At 45.2% G+C, this 17327-nt stretch overlaps 1 protein-coding gene across 4 annotated transcripts in view; it reads right to left on the bottom strand.

Annotated features, from left to right (window-relative positions):
* The window catches only part of Eif2d (eukaryotic translation initiation factor 2D), a 41699-nt gene extending 26069 nt beyond the window's left edge, over nt 1-15630 (bottom strand). For all 4 annotated transcript variants that reach the window (XM_045147400.1, XM_045147394.1, XM_004663521.2 and 1 more), the window contains exons 1-12: nt 15448-15630; nt 14121-14311; nt 11734-11817; nt 11188-11278; nt 9886-9993; nt 6992-7233; nt 6441-6558; nt 5134-5179; nt 4367-4470; nt 4100-4249; nt 3649-3738; nt 2116-2211 (exon numbers count right to left, since the gene is read on the bottom strand). In XM_045147400.1, the coding sequence (XP_045003335.1) occupies nt 2116-2211; nt 3649-3738; nt 4100-4249; nt 4367-4470; nt 5134-5179; nt 6441-6558; nt 6992-7233; nt 9886-9993; nt 11188-11278; nt 11734-11817; nt 14121-14311; nt 15448-15503 (1376 nt within the window). In that variant the 5' untranslated portion in view covers nt 15504-15630. The remainder of the gene's footprint in view (nt 1-2115; nt 2212-3648; nt 3739-4099; nt 4250-4366; nt 4471-5133; nt 5180-6440; nt 6559-6991; nt 7234-9885; nt 9994-11187; nt 11279-11733; nt 11818-14120; nt 14312-15447) is intronic.
* Between the last annotated feature and the right edge of the window lie 1697 nt (nt 15631-17327).

The raw sequence follows: 17327 nt of genomic DNA, 5'->3' as shown, positions 1-17327 counted from the left end.
TTTGGTTACAGGACGGATAGTGGGAGAATCGAGCTATAACCGAGCTAGCAGCTTGCATCCTGATGGCTAGTTTTCATAGTGGCCAGAAGGTACTATGCAGACTTCTGGGGGAGAAAAATGATCCTGCATACAATACTGATCTGCTAGGCAACATGTGCCTACTGGTTTAATAGTGGCCTGCCTTTATGGGGGTAACCAAATGTGCTCAGACAAGATTGGCAGCCCACTCCACAAGAGGGAGTTTACACTTGGTATTGTAAACCAGGTCAAGAGCCCATGGCTGGGAGGCCAGAAGCCCTAGGGCAGGGGGGAACTACTAATGTTGTTTTGTTAAATGGTTATGTTCTGAAACTGCCTCCTGAATATTTATACTTACATTCACAGATTAGTGCTACTCTCTGCCTTGGTCAGAAAAACTTTTTTTTTCCCTTGCAGTGGGAAGCAGTTAATGCAAATACTCCTAACTGGTTAAAGTGCTGAAAATAAGAACTGTTGAGTACTCAGTCCTATATAAGACACTTGCATCATCGCCTCCTGGGCTGAAGAAATATCATGGACAGAAAGAATATAACAGCTGGAAACAGGAGTGCTGTAAAACTCTGTCATCCGCACATGACATAGCCACTATACTCATGAACTCACAGCAACTGTGGTTCCCCCCCGCCCACCCCCGCACAAGACCTACCCGGGGATAGGGCCAGTCAACATTCCATCAGGGGCAGAGGCAGGCTCATGAGGTTCCACCCCTCCCTGAGGAGCTAATGGCAGTGAATAGTTGATGAGGGGATACTGTGGGGTAGTTACTGGTAAATGGCTGGAAGAAAAAGGGGTTCAGCAGGAGCTGAAGTAAGGGAAGGAAAGGGGGATGCATATGATCAGAATGATATGTAGAGAGAATTATCAAAAACACAACAAAGAGAATCTTTCCTTTGCAGACTTGAAGACCACCAGCCTTAAATGGTTCTGTTGTCGAAATGTTTTCCTACGGAATACGTATGTGTGTGTTTGGGTGTGGCTGCAGCTATGTGCAGGAATGCATGCACATGAATGGGCATATGAGTGGAGACCAGAGGTTGATGGTAAGTGTTTTCCTCAGTCACTCTCCTTAGTCATTCAGATGCAGTCTCTCACTTGAACTGAGGGCTTGCCAATTCATCTAGTCCAGCTGGCCAGCTTGTCCCAGGGATTCTGTCTCTACCTCCCAAACACTGAGGTTATGGGCGGGTCACTACATCCACCCAGCGTCTTGCACAAGGGCTAGGGATCCACACCCAGGTCCTCACGCTTGCACAGCCAACATTTACCCACTGAGCTATTGACTCAGTGAAGTTCATATTTCTTTTTTCTTTTTGAAATTTTATTTACTTAATTATTTGAGAGAAAGAGACAGATAGGGAATGAGCATACTAGGGCCTCCAGCATTGCAAACAAACTCCAGACACATGCACCACCTTGTACAACTGGCTTACATGGATGGTGGGGAACTGAACCTGGGTCCTTAAGCTTCATAGACAAGTGCCTTAACCACTAGACCATCTCTCCAGCCCCAAAGTTCTTACTTCTAATTTCTTTCTTTCAAGTTCTCTTGGGCTGGGGGTGCAGCTCAGTGGAGAGAGCATTTGCCCAGCATGCATGAAGCCAGGTATACATAGGAGGTAGAGATAAGAAGATCAGGAGTTTAATGTCATCCTCAGCTAAATAGGGAGTCGCAGACCTGCTGGGGCTCATAAAACCTTGTCTCAAAAAAAAAAAAAAAAAAAAAAAAAACAAAACTTGGTGGTTATTATTTTAGGGGCTGTGAATATAGAGCTCCATGGTAGAGGACTTGCCTGGTATGCACGAAGCCTTAGGTTCAATTCCCAGCAACCACACACACACACACACAACTTAAAATTAAAATAAAAATCAAGCTCTCTTATGTCATAACTGCTGAAATTGTCACAAAAACTCAATATCCAAATTATTCAAGCCCGTGTTCCCATAGACTGACAAGGTATAACTTATGGAAAACTTGTGACAGACTAAGACAGTGACAATCCTGAGGTTCACTGTGGTTTATATTAACGGAAAGGGAAGCAGGAACATTGCAGAGGGACCACTGCCAATCCCTGTTACCTGGTCAGGAGACTGTCCCATGGGAGCTTCATGACTACATGATGTTCATGTTTCTCTAAGATGCAGTCACATAAGATGGGATCCAAATTCACCAGACTGAGGGAAAAAAGAGGCAGTAAATAAACTCAAGACCATCCTTCCAACCCAAGGCTTCTCCGGTTCCATCTCCTGTGCATCCTTTGTAGTTACCCAAGCTCACCAGCTGTGGGACCGGTGGCCACCAGACAGTGCACACCAATGATGAGAGAGGCAAGTGTACTTTTCACAGAGAAGCAGGGGTAGAGGAAAATGTGGAATGAAATAAATCCCAAGACCAGGATTCTTGGCTCAGCTCTGCTACTAACCATGTGACCATAGCTTTCTAGGATTAATTCCACAGTAGGGTAGCAAGGAAGGATGGTGGAAAGTGGGGCTGTAAATGCTGCCTACTCTGATTTGATCATTATACATGTATATATGGATTGAGTTATTATGTAGTACCCCAGACTTATATAATTAAAGTAATAATTTGGGGTTAGGGACATAGATCAGGAGTAAATACCTTTCAGGAAGCCCAAGGTTCTATTACCTGTACTACAAATAAATAATTTAAAATAAATAAATATGGGCTGGAGAGATGGCTTACAAGTTAAGGCAGTTCCTGCAAAGCCAAAGGACACAGGTTCGATTCCCCAGGACCCATGTAAGCCAGATGCACAAGATGATGCATGCATCTGGACTTTATTTGCAGTGGCTGAAGGCCCTGGCATGCCCATACCCATTCTCTCCCTCTCTCCCTCCCTTTCCCTCTCTCTCTCTTCCCCCTCTGTTGCTCTCTCTAAAATAATTTTTTTAAAAATAAAATAAATTTAAATGTTAAAAAACAAACAGGGTACTAGACTAGGCTGCAGATCTCAGTTTTTTATTATGAGACTAACTTAAGTAAAAAAAGGGGGGGGGGCTGAAGAGATGGCTCAGCAGTTAAGGTACTTGCCTGCAAAACCTAACTACCTGGGTTCAATTCCCTAGTACTCACATACAACCAGATAAACAGTGTAAATGCATGCTCTGGAGTTTGTCTACAGTGGCTAGAGGCCCGGGCATGCCCATTTTCATTCATTCATATTCTCTCTCTCTCTCTGCTTACAAATAAAGAAAAAAAAAATGTTTAATTATACTTTCTTTACCTGGTAGTATAGCATTTGTATCTACTTAACTAAGAAAATAATCTTTTAAAGAAAATAATACCAAGAAGCCACAGTGCCATTGGCTAAATTTTTTTCAAGTTTGCATTTTATTCCTGACAATAGCCCTCATCATTTGAGGGTCAGTGATGGACATACATGAGATACTTTACTGAACCTGTGGTCTGCACTGATAACATTTACAGATTGGAACATTCTCTCCAATAGCCCAAGATGTCCACAGCCCAGAAGTATTTGTTTCTAAGTTGCTGTGATGGTCTGTTTTCCATCCCAGAGACCCTTCCTACCCTTGAATGGTTTGTCCGCTAGAAACCCAGAGCACACAAGACAGACTTCAGCAACTACTCACTTTTTGTTGATGGCATCAACCAGGTTGTTTCTCTTGGCGTAGTCAATGATGATCTTTCGGACTTCACTGCCCTCAAGGGTGCTTCCTTTCCTAGGAGAGGAGAAGCGGCCATGCTTATTTCAAGTTATGCCAGGGGACAAACTGCAAATATCAGGCCCCTTCCCACTCAGCAGGACACATTCCTGCTTTCAAGTGCTGTTTTCTCTTTACGTGACAAAGGCAAGCAGAACTATGTGAAGCATAGCTACAGGTTAAAAAAAGGAGAGGCCACCTCTTTCATTCACCTAGGTCAGAAAACCATCCCCAGGGAAGAAGGCTTGAAGTTTAATTTTGGAGAAAGAGAGACGAGGTAGAGTAGGTTTTGCCAGTCATAGAACACAATCAAGCTGAAAGAGAGGAAAATGTAGGCTGGGGCCTCATGCAGGCAGAGGACTGCTGCCCCAAAACTCACTTGTGACCAGAGCCCTGGAAAAGCTGGGTCATGCTGGCTGGGATACAGTAGAGGGGTTTTATGTCTGGAGGATGATAGGGCTGTTCTCTACTATCCTCCTGGACAGTCTTGGAGGTCAGCGAGGACTCAGGGATGATGAAAGTTGTGATCCTAAACCCCGTAGAAGGAAAGAAAAAACACATGTATACTAATGCCTCAGCAGTCCCCAATCTGTGGCTCAGGTATCCAGAGGCCAGCAGAGCTGCAGGGATCAGGCCCCACACTTACTTTGGGTGCCTCCAGTCCACAGCCACAATGCTCTCCACCCCTTTGCTCAGCTCCTTAACTTCGATAATCTGCTCCTTTTGCATGTGCTGTAGGAACTTGGAGAGCTGGGGGAAAGAGAAGCTCATACAGGGGACGCCACTGACTCCACACACTCTGAGCACCAGGAGTGTCAGGACTGGTGTAAGGTGGAAACAGGGGCCATATCCCAGTTCCTGCCCTCATCGGACTAGAAACTGAGAGGCCCCCATCTGCAAGTGGGAGAATAAGAAGTTGATAGAGACTAGCTGGTGACGCCTGTCAATACTCTAATCAGATAGGAAGGGGCCAAGAGATGAGAGGAGTGGGTGCTGTGGCCCAAGGAGTTTTATTTCTTTAACATACATATATATATATAAAATTATATATGCATATAATTTTATTTATTTATTAAAGGCAGAGAGAGAGGGGGAGGGAAGGAGGGAGAGAATGGGTGTGCCAGAGTCTCCAGCCACTGCAAACAAACTTCAGATATATGCACCACCTTGTGCATCTGGCTTACATGGGTACTGGGGAATCAAACCTGGGTCCTTAGGCTTTGCAGGCAAGTGCCTTAACTGCTGGACCATCTCTATAGCCCCAAGTTTTATTATTTCTCCTTATACCCAAAATAAAAAGACTTAGTTCTAGAATGAGCCCCACAGACAAGTCATTCTATGTCTATCCAGCTCATGTCACATGTGCCTCTCTGCAGCTCTGTGTGGGTAGGCAAAGAAGGAATTTGCTCTTACCTTTTTGTAGCTTGACTTCTTTATATCCAGTTGTTTTCCTTCAGGGCTGATAGCAGATGGAAAAAGACAAGTTAAACTAACAAAGCAGGAAGTGGTCATACTTGCCCAGCAGGGAATACAGCCTTTTTCTCAGTTGTCCTCCTCCATATTCAGAGATCCACTATTCTATAATTCTCTGCCCTTGTGGCATCAGAAAGGGATAGACTACCCAAGAGCATTTTCATGAAGATGGGAAGTATGTATGGTGTCCAATATGGTAGCCACTAGCCATCCACATGGCTGTAAGAGTGCTGGGGTGATGGCTCAGTGGATAAAGCACTTGCCACACAAGCCGGAAGACCAGCGGTCTGACTCCCACCATGCTGAGTGGGCATGACAGCCCACCTCTACTCCTAGCACTTAGGAGGCAGGGATAGGGAGACCCCAGTGCAAGTTGGCTAGGTAGACCAGCTGAATCAGGGAGCTGGCTCAAGTGAGAGACCCTGTCACAGTAAATAAAATGGACAGTGATGGCGGGAGACACTTGATGTCAACTTCTGGAGGTCACATGCACCTGTAGGCACATACACATACAAACATGCATGCACTCTACACCAAAACAAATAAATAAATAAAAAAGAAAAATGTTCCTACTGTGACCAGGGACCTAATTTTACACGTTATTTATGCTCAAATAATTTATATTTAATTAGTCACATGTGGCTACTATAATTAGATAATACAGCTTTAGGTTACTCTCATACCAAAAACCTTGGTTAGCCTCCAAAGTTCCTCTTCAAGGTGAACTTAGAAGTATTGGAAACCAGGGCTCAGAAAACCCCCAGTAACTGGCTGGAGTGTGCCTTGATAAACTAGCCTACGGAGCTAGCAGCGGAGCCAGATGACTGCTGAAAGCCAAAGTTCCAGCCACGTGCAAGTTCTCCTCTCCCAGTGGCTGTGCTTTCAGTGGGTGGGCCTCACACCCACTCTTCCTCCTGATACAACTTAAATGGATCCACCACCTTCTTCCAAGTGGGAGGGGTGGAACCCTCCAGAAGAACCTGTTTGACAAAGAGGCTTTCCTAGAGACTCTGCTAGCCCAGGACAAGCTGTCTGACTCAGAACCACTGCAGCAGAGGCAGCACTCAGACTAGCTTGGGAATTAACCTCAGCATCCTTTCACTTGCTAAAGTTTAAGTTTTTAAAACACAGAACTTAGTTCACCTGCCAGAGCAATTTTGTGCTCTGCCCTTCCCACAGAATGTCACTCAACCGGTTCCCATTACCCCTGTCTGGTCTGTGGCCTGCCCAGGACAATGCTTCCATACCAGCAGGAGAACATGTGGCTGCCAAAGAGAGTGCTGGTGAGCAAAGGGAGGTCGGCCTTCTTGACGCGGCTCTTCAAAGCATGCAAAAAGCACTGCTGTAACAGTTCATCCATTTGTTCTACAAGAGAAAATAAGAAACACATCCTTTCTCAGGCCTGCAGAGTGCCTGATGCTGTGTAATAAGCCGACCCTGGCCAGTTCCCTCCCCATTTTACCACCTCAGCTCAGACAGAACCCAGTACCAAAGCGCCCAGACTCTTCTGCATTGAGCCTGTACATAGGGTTGACCCCACAAAAAGGGGAAAGCCACCAAGTCCCAGCAAGCCAGGATCATTCACCCCGAGAAGTCAAAACCAGAAGAAGCCCTAAGGGTCCCTGTAGCTGGACTAGGGTCCAAGTATAAGCCAGGTGGGCACCTGGGGAGATACGATGTACACGGGAAAGATCATAGCCTTCACTGAATATAAGGGCTCTGGCCCCTCTCCCAGAGCATCAATGCCACTCTAGAGTGAAAGGGAGGGAGGGGAGATAGTGTACTTCCAGAGGCATACCCTGAAGGGGCTTGCTGTCCGAGGACTCCTGGTTTAGGGTCCTAGAGGTGGTATCTTCAGAAGCTTCCGGGAGGGATTGCTCCCCGCAGGCCCGATGAGCCCTCCCATTCTCCTCTTCTCCCTCTAGGGCCAGGTTCCTCAGGTCTCCCTGGAGGGTGAGGTCCACCTTTTCTTCACTGAGATCTGTAGGATCCACGGCCAGTGGAGCAATGGCAGGCGGGGAGGACTTGTCTCCAGATTGCCTGGAAAGATCTGATGTCAGAAGCACCAAGCAGCAGCCACCACCCTTGCCCACCCTGGCCAGGGAAGAGGCATTCAGAAGCTCAAAGCTTGCAAGAGCCAACAGCCAGGAACATCCAAGATGGCAGAGCACTATACATGTATCTCAATTCTATTTTAATTCCTTCTGGGCCCAGAAAAGCCTCATGCCTCTTTTTCAATGTCTCTAAAATGGGGACTGATGCTTGCTCCCTTCCTGCTACAAGGAAATGATTACTCATTTACTAGTAGACAACTTGAGAAAGAGAAAAATTAAAGAAAAGGCAAATATGAGGCCAGCCTGTGCTACACAGCAAGACCTTGCCTCAAATAAACAAAAAAAGAGCTGGGAGTATACTTCAGGGGCAGAATGCTTGCTAGAAGGCACAAGGCCCTGGTTCAATCACCAATACCAAATTTAAAGGAGTCGGGGGAAAGGGCAGTTAATTGGAATTAGATTACATGATTAAGAGCCAGGTATGATGGCACATGCCTGTAATCCCAGCACTTGGAAAGCAGGAGGATCAGGGGTTCAAGCATCCCTGGCCATATAGTGTGTTTAAGGGTAGCATGAGTTTCATAAGACTCTGTCTCAAAAACAGAAATGGAGAGAAAACAAAATAACTAAGATTATAAATCCATCTATTATACCAGTCTGGTCAAATACAAGCCAAGGGCTCAGCCTATGAAGCAAAATCCAAATACCTGGACTACACAGGGACTGCACAACAGAGGCTTCTGTGTTAAAGCAAATGCAATCTAATGTGCAGAGTCAAGATTACCATGGTTTATTCCTCAACCCTATGAAGACAGGAAAAACATGATGCCACACAGCAGAGCATGCACAGAAGTCAGAGCTTTAGCTTAGCCAAGATTATGTAAATCAAGATGAAGTTAACTAACAGCTGTGGTAAGGCTACTACTATGTTTAATTGTTTAGGCTATTCATATCAGGTACAGAACAAGAACTTATTTTTTAAGTGGAAGGAGAGAAGAGCAGCTGCTGATAAAACAACTGAAGACATGACCTTGATTATTGCTGCCCAGACTGAGAACTGGAAAACAAGGTGTAGGGCTGGGAAAATGGCTTAATTAAAGGCACTTGTTTGCAAAACCTGTCTTCCTGGGTTCAATTCCCAAGACACCCATGGAAACAAGATGCAAAGGGTGGTGTGTCTGGTGTTTGCAGCTTCAAGAAGCCCAGTGTACGTACACACACACACACACACACACACACACACACACACACACCACAAATAAAAATTTTGAAATAAAACCAAATACAAGGAGAACATCAGTCATCTGTACTCTAACATCTGCTGAAAAAACAGGCTAATAAAGTTGTACTTCCAGTAAAGGTAGCATGGGCCATCACTTGTAGAAATCAATAATAACCTGTGACTGGACTAAAAACACAAAGATGAATCCAAACCAACACTTGACAGAGACTAGCTACACAGAGCCATGCTTTGTAGCACACTTCTACAATCCCAGCACTCAAGAGGCTCAGGCAGGAAAATCTTGAGTTCTAGGCCAGCTTATTAAGACCCTATCTTAACTCCCATGTCCAGGAAAAAACAAACAAACAACAATAAAAAAAAAAAATAGGGCTGGAGAGATGGCTTAGCGGCTAAGGAGCTTGCCTCCAAAGCCTAAGGACCCAGGTTCAACTCCCCAGAACCCACGTAAGCCAGATGCACATAGTGGTGCATGCATCTGGAGTTCATCTGCAGTGGCTAGAGGTCCTGGCGTACCCAGTCTCTCTCTCTCTCTTTTATATATATATAAATATAAATAAGTGAGGAGAAAGGGGGAGAAAGCTGGGCACGGTGAAACACGCCTTTAATCCCAGCACTTGGGAGATAGAGATAGGAGGATCACTGTGAGTTTGAGGCTACCCTGAGACTACATAGTTGAGATTCTGGTCAGCCTGGGTCAGAGCAAGACCATACCTTGAAAAAAACAACAAATTTTAAAAAATTCAAAAAAAGCACAAACACTAACTACACTGGCAAAATGACAATATCCAGAAAAGGAACTGAGGCATGGCTCTGGAAATGGACTCTTACAGCCAACATGTGTTACTTCCACAATGAGGAGGACACCCTAGACATAATACTGAAACAACTTGAAAATAAACATTTATTGTCCTGGTGTCTGACAATCATCTGGACTCAGAAGCACTTGTCCCTGAACCAGATGGTACCTAAAATGTGAACAGCAGATAAGGTTAAGCTGACCAGAGCTCTATGAACATCACCATAGCAAAAGGCAGAGTGCACAATTCCCAAGGTTTTCCAGATCTAGGAGTCTAACATTTACCTAGAAAATAATCACAGTTAGCTGGAAACAGTGGCTCACGCCTTTAATAACAGCACTGAGGAAGCTGAGGTAGGAGGATTGCTGTGGGTTCCAGGTCAGCCTGGGCTAGAGTGAGATCCTGCCTCAAACAAAAAAAAAAAATAATAACAACGTCTCTCCAATTTCTTATGTGCAAAAGAAAAAAATATATATATATTCTCCCCACCTTTGGCAAAGAACTTGCCTAGGACCTAGAACTTCTGAATCCTAGGCCTTATGTTATGTACCCTCTAACCATCCCCAGTCCCTACGAACAGAAGAAACACTGTACCTACCACAAGTAGTCCTGGTACGTGTGAAGCACAGAGAAGCCCCTTCCCCTCAGGCCTGAAGCCAACATCTCATCCGTGGACATGGCGGCCACTCCAATGGCTATGGGGGCTCTAGAAAAGAGTCCAGAGGTAAGGGTCAGGTAAAGTCTTTTTTTTTTTTTTCAGAACTGTTCATACAATTACTCTTAATTTATTTTTTTAAAAAGGAAGTGGCAGAGATTTGGAGTGCAGCTCAGCGGTAGTGTACTTGCCTCGCATACTTGAGGCCCTGGATCCAAAAAGAAGCAACAGAATGATGGTTCAGTAATTCTATAAATATCTTACAAGCTGGGCTGGAGAGATGGCTTAGTGGTTAAGGCATCTGCCTGCAAAGCCAAAGGATCTCTATTTGATTCTCCAGGACCCAAAAGGGGGCGTATGCATCTGGAGTTCATTTGCAGTGGCCTGGTGCACCTATTCTTTCTCTGCCTCTTTCTCTCTCAAATAAATAAATAAAATAACCTACAAGCCACCCAAGTATGCATTTAAAGCAGGCAAACTGTATGTATATAAACTATACTTCAGTAAGTCTAGTCAAATATTAAAAATAAATATGAAGGATGACATAGTATGAAGATGGTGGAAGATAAAGAGAAGCCGAGAGAATGTCAAAAAGAAGGAAAATTGAAGAAATGACAACTGAATGCAATATGGGTCTAGACTGGATCTTTGAAAGGAAAAGACACTCATGCAAAAACTGGGGAAGTACAAATAAAGGTTTTAGCTTTATTCACATCCTTGTCCCTGTTTTGAGCCCTTAGCTGTAATGACTATACTGGGCTATGTAAGATGTTACCCTTAGAGAAAGCCAGGTAATTTTGGAATATATCATAACTCTCTCATTATCTTTGGCATTCTTCTGTAAATCTATTTTTTAAAAAAAAAATTAAGGTTTTAAAAACTACATCCACCAGGTGTGGCATCGCATGCCTTTAATTTAATCCCAGCACTCAGGAGGCAGAGGTAAGAGGATCACTATGAGTTCGAGGCCACCCTGAGACTACATAGCAAATTCCAGGTTAGTCTGGGCTACAGTGAGACTCTACCTCGAAAAACAAGCAAACAAAAAGCAGCAGCAACAGCAAATTCCCTCGTGGACACTCCACAGGATCACCACCATTCTCCCAGCAGCCCACTGTCTGCTTCTTCTAGAACCTGTTTTTACTTGTAATCCTTCATCCATATGCTTTGGAAGTTGTCATTTTTCTCCACCTCCCTTTTACCTATGTTGCTCTGCCCCCCACAAGGCACAGGGCCTGACAGTACCTGTTCCCCACCAAGGCAATGGCACAGAGGTCACCTTTCTGTACCTGAGGCAGACCAGCAGGGGGCACCACTAGTCCTGGCAGCATCAAGTCTGTAGCAAACAAAAGCACCACAGCTTACTTTATACCTCCACTTCATCTTTATGTTTTATTCATCATTTACCCGTCAATGATAACAGCAACAAAGAGTGATCAGGTGTCAACAGTTATTCATTACAAAAAATTAAAATGGTGACTTGAGCATCCTTTGTAGGGTAAAAACAGGAGAGACACTACTAAATGTCTATTTATGCTGCTTCCCTAACTCACTTATTGATTTAAATGTGACAGTTCACACAGTGCCTTTACAACACTTATAAAAGGCTTATGACAGTGTCAGAGAGGTGCAGAAACCTTGTGGAACCAGCTAAGTGGGAGGTGTAACACACAGGGAAGGGGACCCCATTATGCCACCATATGAACACAGGAAATGAGTAAATGTATTAAGGGAGCCCATGACGACTGAGAAGACGTCAGGCAATAGCGGCAGTATAGAACAACCTCTTACCTGCTCCCCCTACCAGTTTCTCGTGCACCAGAGGCCATGTTGTAAAGGTGGGTAGAAGGTCAGGATAGGACCACAGTGTGTACACTGGACAAAAAGAAAGACACCAGAAAACACTTATTACCAAAAAGTCAGTCTTCTAAGGAACTGGCAAGGGCCAACACTATGCTCATTCTAATTAAAACTCAAGGTGGAGGGCTGGAGAGATGGCTTAGCAGTTAAGGTATTTGCTTGCAAAGCCTAAGGACCCAAGTTCAATTCCCCAGTACCCACATAAGCCAGATGCACAAGATGACAGGTGTCTGGAGTTTGTCTGCAGTGGCTAGAGGACCTGGTGCACCCATTCTCTCTTTAATAAATAAATACAATGTTTTTAAAAAATCAAGGTGGGGAGGGAAAGGAACTCTCAGGTCAAGGCTGCAGAGAAGTTTACAAGAGGCTTCCCAGAGATTTCCTGCACTATGAAAGCAGAGATTAGAGACCAGGTGTCACTTGAGACTTGGAGGCAGCTGTTGCTCCATCAGAAAATGGCCACAGTAGATTAGAAGTTGGGGCAGAGGACCAATGATGTGTCCATTTGTGATTTCCAAAGCAGATAACCTACAAACAGGGAGCCAGCCAATCAGAAATCTTAAAACTTTCTCATGTTTATCATTTTTACTGTTTTCTTAGTGATCAACATTAAGACTGTTAGACTATAAAGCCTGGGCTAAACCAAGACCCTACCTTGAAACACACCAAAAAAAGTCTGGTTTTCAGCCGGGTGTGGTGGCACACGCCTTCAATCCCAGCACTCGGGAGGCAGAGGAAGGAGGATCGCCGTGAGTTCAAGGCCATCCTGAGAGACTACATAGTGAATTCCAGGTCAGTCTGGGTCAAAGTGAGACCCTACCTCAAAACAACAACAACAACAAAAAAATAATAATAAAAGGTCTGGTTTTCAAGTGCAGCAGTGTGCTGGGGGAGGGTTAAGAGTGGCCTAACAAGACCCTCTGCCCTGCTGCAGCCAGCTTCAGCAGAAAAGCTACAAGGGATTAAGTAGGTATCTCTTATCTACAGAATAAAAAAAGAGTCACTGAGATTTGTGACAAAGAAAACAAAATCTTAATGTAATGGTTTACAGTGTCCATTTGAAAGGACCTAGAAACACCAGAGATTACTTAAATTAGGTTAGCCTCTGGGCATGCCTGGGAGGGACTATTTTGATTAGGTTAATGAAGGTGAGAAACCCCACCTTTAACTGTATTTAGCACCATTTCACAGGTAGGGTCCTAGACTGAATCAAGACAGGTGGAGCTGGGCGTGGTGGTGCACGCCTTTAATCCCAGCACTCAGGAGGCAGAAGTAGGAGGATCACCAAGAGTTCAAGGCCACCCTGAGACTACATAGCGCATAGTGAATTCCAGGTCAGCCTGAGCTAGAAAGAGACCTTACCTCAAAAAAAACAAAAAAAAAGAAAAAGAAAGCTGAAAGCCAGGCTTAGTAGCACATGCCTTTAATCCCAGCACTCAGGAGGCACAGCCATGAGTTTGAGGCCACCCTGAGACTACATAGTGAATTCTAGGTTAGCCTGGGCTAGAGTGAGGCCCTACCTCAAATAAAAAAAAAAAAAAGAGAGAGAGAGAGAGAGAGTGTGAGTGTGTGTGCTGGGGGTTAGTGCATGGTGGCACAAACCTTTAATCCCAGCACGTGGAGGACTGCTGTGAATTCAAGGCCAGGTCAGCATGAACTAGAGTGACACCTTACCTTAAAAAAAAAAAAAGGCATTCACTGCTCTCTGCTTCCTCACTATGGGCTGAATGGGACCAGCTCTGCTTCAAGCCCAGGTGTTTCCCATCACCCATCATGATGGACTAATACAGGGAACTATAGACTAAAAAACTCTTTCTCCTGTAAATTACTGGCAGGTATTCTGTCCCAGCAACTAGAAGCAACTAATACTTAAGACAACAAATCAGAACCTAAGAAAAACATCTGTGTGAAGGATCCCAAATGACGCACATCACTGACCTAGCTTAGTAGGTAGCTTCATAAACTTAGCTTTCCCAGCACTCTTGAGTATCTTAAGGAAAGAGTTTTACAGATCATTTTACCTCTGCTCAAGCCCTGGTTAACCCACTCAGCATTGCCCTTTTATCTCAGAACTTCCCTTTTTAACCATCCATCTCCCTGTGTGGGTTCTTTCCTCCACACCCTCACCATAGCAATTTCTGCTCTTCAAAGACCCAACTCTAGGAGCACTAGATCTGCAAAGATCATTAGGGATAATATTGGGAAACTTTGTGCTTATTTTATCTATAAGAGGCAAGTTAATGAGGGAGGGGAAAAGAGAAAGAAACAGGTGTTAGGCCAGGACTGTGGTACTGACGATTGCCATTCTGTTGCCATACCTGTGGGACACAGACTTTTCTCCAGTTCAAATAGGATAGGGTTACCACCACTCATGTACACAGTCACTGTGTCCCCTTTGTGGGCATACAACTTCACAATGTTGAGCTCCTCCTTCCCAGGAATCAACTCAGAGACCTGGTCTGCTCCAAGCATGGGGAAAGCAGCTGTCACATCAGCCCGAAGCTTTCGCCTGCAGAAAGTACACCAGCACCATGAACACTACCTAGATGGACTTTTAACAAATACACAAATTCTGAGTGGCTCACTGTAAGGTCATGAAGGCCAAGAAAAGGCTATCTTCAATCTTCCAAAATTCTTTTCTTTCTCATCCAGTGTCTCATCTATTTTCACAAACTCCTGGGAATGTCTTCCCATTTTACAGAGAGGAACACAGATACCCAGTGAACAATCAAAGTTAGCCTGACACAGTAAATCCAACCATTGTGACTATATGCCTAGCCCTCAGGTCCATGCCTTTCTCATAATCTTTAGCAAAATCTGTCAATTTATGACTAAACAGTATACCACGGCGCCAAGAAAGACACCTATCCAAGACTGAGGGCATAGCTGTATCTGCAAAACTGAACAGATACATTCCATCTTTCCACAGGTACCAATCCCTGCCCACCTCACACTACAGCTGTCTCTCCCTCTAGGAATATTCACTAAACACTTTCCCCCTAGCGTTTGGCTCTCGATACCTGGTCTGATTTTTCACAAGAGGTTCTAAACTCTGTAGAGGACAGGTGCCTGTATTCCTTCATTTTTTTTTTTTTTTTGCATCCTCCACATCTAAATATTGTGTGGTCAGTAAATGCTAATTAATTATATATTTCTTTTGCGGGGGGGGCGTTCAAGGTAGGGTCTTGCTCTAGTCAGGGCTATCCTGAAATTTACTATGTAGTTTCTGGGTAGCCCCTAACTCACAGCGATCCTCCTATTTCTGCCTCCCGGGTGCTGGGATTAAAGGCGTACGCCCACCATGCCCAGCTGAATTATATTTTTTGGTCTAAAGATCGACTGCAGGCGGGGCATGGTGGCGCACGCCTTTAATCCCAGCATTCGGAAGTCGGAGGTAGGAAGGCTGCAGTGAGTTCGAGGCCACCCTGAGACTACATAGTGAATTCCAGGTCAGCCTGGGCTACAGTCAGACCCTAACTCAAAAAAACGGGAAAAAAATCGTCTGGAAGCTAAAAGGGGTCCCCTCTGCAATCAGGTCCTCAAACGGCAGGAAACCTCCCTCTGGTTCCTCGGAGTCCTCTCGCCCGGGCACCCCTAGCTATCTGAAGGCCGCGTGAGGCGGAGCGGGCACCTTTTCTCCCTCACCTGTCCGACCCCTTGATGGCCGTGTTGGACTTGACCCGAAAGGCCCTGGCGAACATGTCTGCTGGTGTGCCCGGGGGCGAAGGCAAGCGAGCACAGAAGCCACGGAGCGTCTGGAAACCGAAGGCGCGGCGGCTCCGGGGCCGCAGGTCTAGGGCGCAGCCATGTTGACGAGCCGGCGCCAAAAACGACCCGGCCGGAAACCGGAGCGGAGGCACTCAGCGTCCGCGGCCGCCCCTAGCGGCCAGGGCGGGGATGGAAGCGGGCGGCGGGCCCCGCCGAGTGAACGCCGCGCTGCTCCCCCGTGGTGGAAACCGCCGGCTCCCAGCGCGCCCAGATGGGCACACTTCCGCAGAATGAACCGCATTCATCCTGTGCTGAACTTGCTTTTCATAATATAATGAATGCTTTTCACGAATGTAAACCCCAGAGCTCTCTCCCTCCTCCCCCACCTGGCCGTGCCTCCACTCGGTCTGGGATCCTGGAACCAACCCCAGTTACAGCAATCGAGGCACCCTCTCTACCCAGTCTCTGGGCCGAGAGAATGCCACCTTTACCCAGCCCCCAACCCTCTGCACGTCACCTAAGACCCCTTCCTCACAGGGCAGTTTTCCTCCTTTTCTTCCCTTAAAAGCCTCGCTCTGACTCCGGCCCTCTCTGGTTAAGCTGCTTCTCTCGTCCTATGATTTAAACTCAAGAAAACTTTGTGCTTCTCTTGTGAACCTAGAACCCGACAGTAAAGGCATTTGTTTATTCATATCTTTGTATTGTATTGGAAGTAAAAGGCTTCAGGTAAGATCTCTTCCAGATACTTAATTTACACTGGTGACAATAACAGCAATAAGGAATCCACTCTCCACCCACTGGCTTGCTTTTGGCAGTGGCATAGATAGCAGACAACTGTGTACTCTGGAAGCAAGGATTTAAACACGTGAGGCCCTGGCAACTATTAAGTTTTTATATAAATTTTTATATAAGATCTGGGACTAGAGAGATGGCTCAGCAGTTGGGACACTTGCCTGTAAAGCCTAACGACCCAGGTTCGATTCCCTAGTACCCACATAGGGCATAGGGTGGCCCATGTGTCTGGAGTTCATTTGCTATAGCTGGAGGCCCTGGCACACTCATATTCTCTCTCTCTCTCTCTCTCTCTCTCTCTCTCTCTCTCTATCTATCTATCTCTGCCTCATTCTCTCTTTTACTCAGATAAGTAAATATACAAATAAAATACTTTTTTAAAAACTTCAGATCTGAGGCCGGGCATGGTGGCACACGCCTTTACTCCAGCACTCGGGAGGCAGAGATACGAGGATCACCATGAGTTCAAGGCCACCCTGAGACTACATAGTGAATTCCAGGTCAGCTTGGACTACAGTGAGATCTTACCTCAAAAAAAAAAAAAAAAAAAAAAAAAAGGGCTGGAGAGATGGCTTAGCCATTAAGCACTTGCCTGTGAAGCCTAAGGACCCGGGTTTGAGGCTCGACTCCCCAGGACCCACATTAGCCTGATGTCAAGGGGGGCACATGTGTCTGGAGTTCGTTTGCAGTGGCTGGAGGCCCTGACACGCCCATTCTCTCTCTCTTTCTCTCTCTCTCAAATAAATAAATAAATAAAAATGAACAAAAAAATTAAAAATAAATAATAAATAAAAATAAACAAAAACTTCAGATCTGGGTGTCCATTTGCCCAAACAAAAAGTTTTCTTCCCAGTGTGACCATATTGAATGAATCTCTTTTCCTACATTTTACTACTAACTTGGCTCTTTTTAAAAAAAGATATTTAATTGTGAGCAGAGAGAGAGAAAATATGAGCATTCCAGAGCTTCTTACCACTGCAAACATAATCCAGATGCACACACCACTTTGTACATCTGGCTTTATG

The sequence above is a fragment of the Jaculus jaculus genome, chromosome 1, assembly GCF_020740685.1.
Source record: "Jaculus jaculus isolate mJacJac1 chromosome 1, mJacJac1.mat.Y.cur, whole genome shotgun sequence".
In the NCBI taxonomy this organism is placed as follows: domain Eukaryota; kingdom Metazoa; phylum Chordata; class Mammalia; order Rodentia; family Dipodidae; genus Jaculus; species Jaculus jaculus.
The sequence above is the reverse complement of the archived record's forward strand: the minus strand, read 5'-3'. Positions and strand labels throughout refer to the sequence as shown.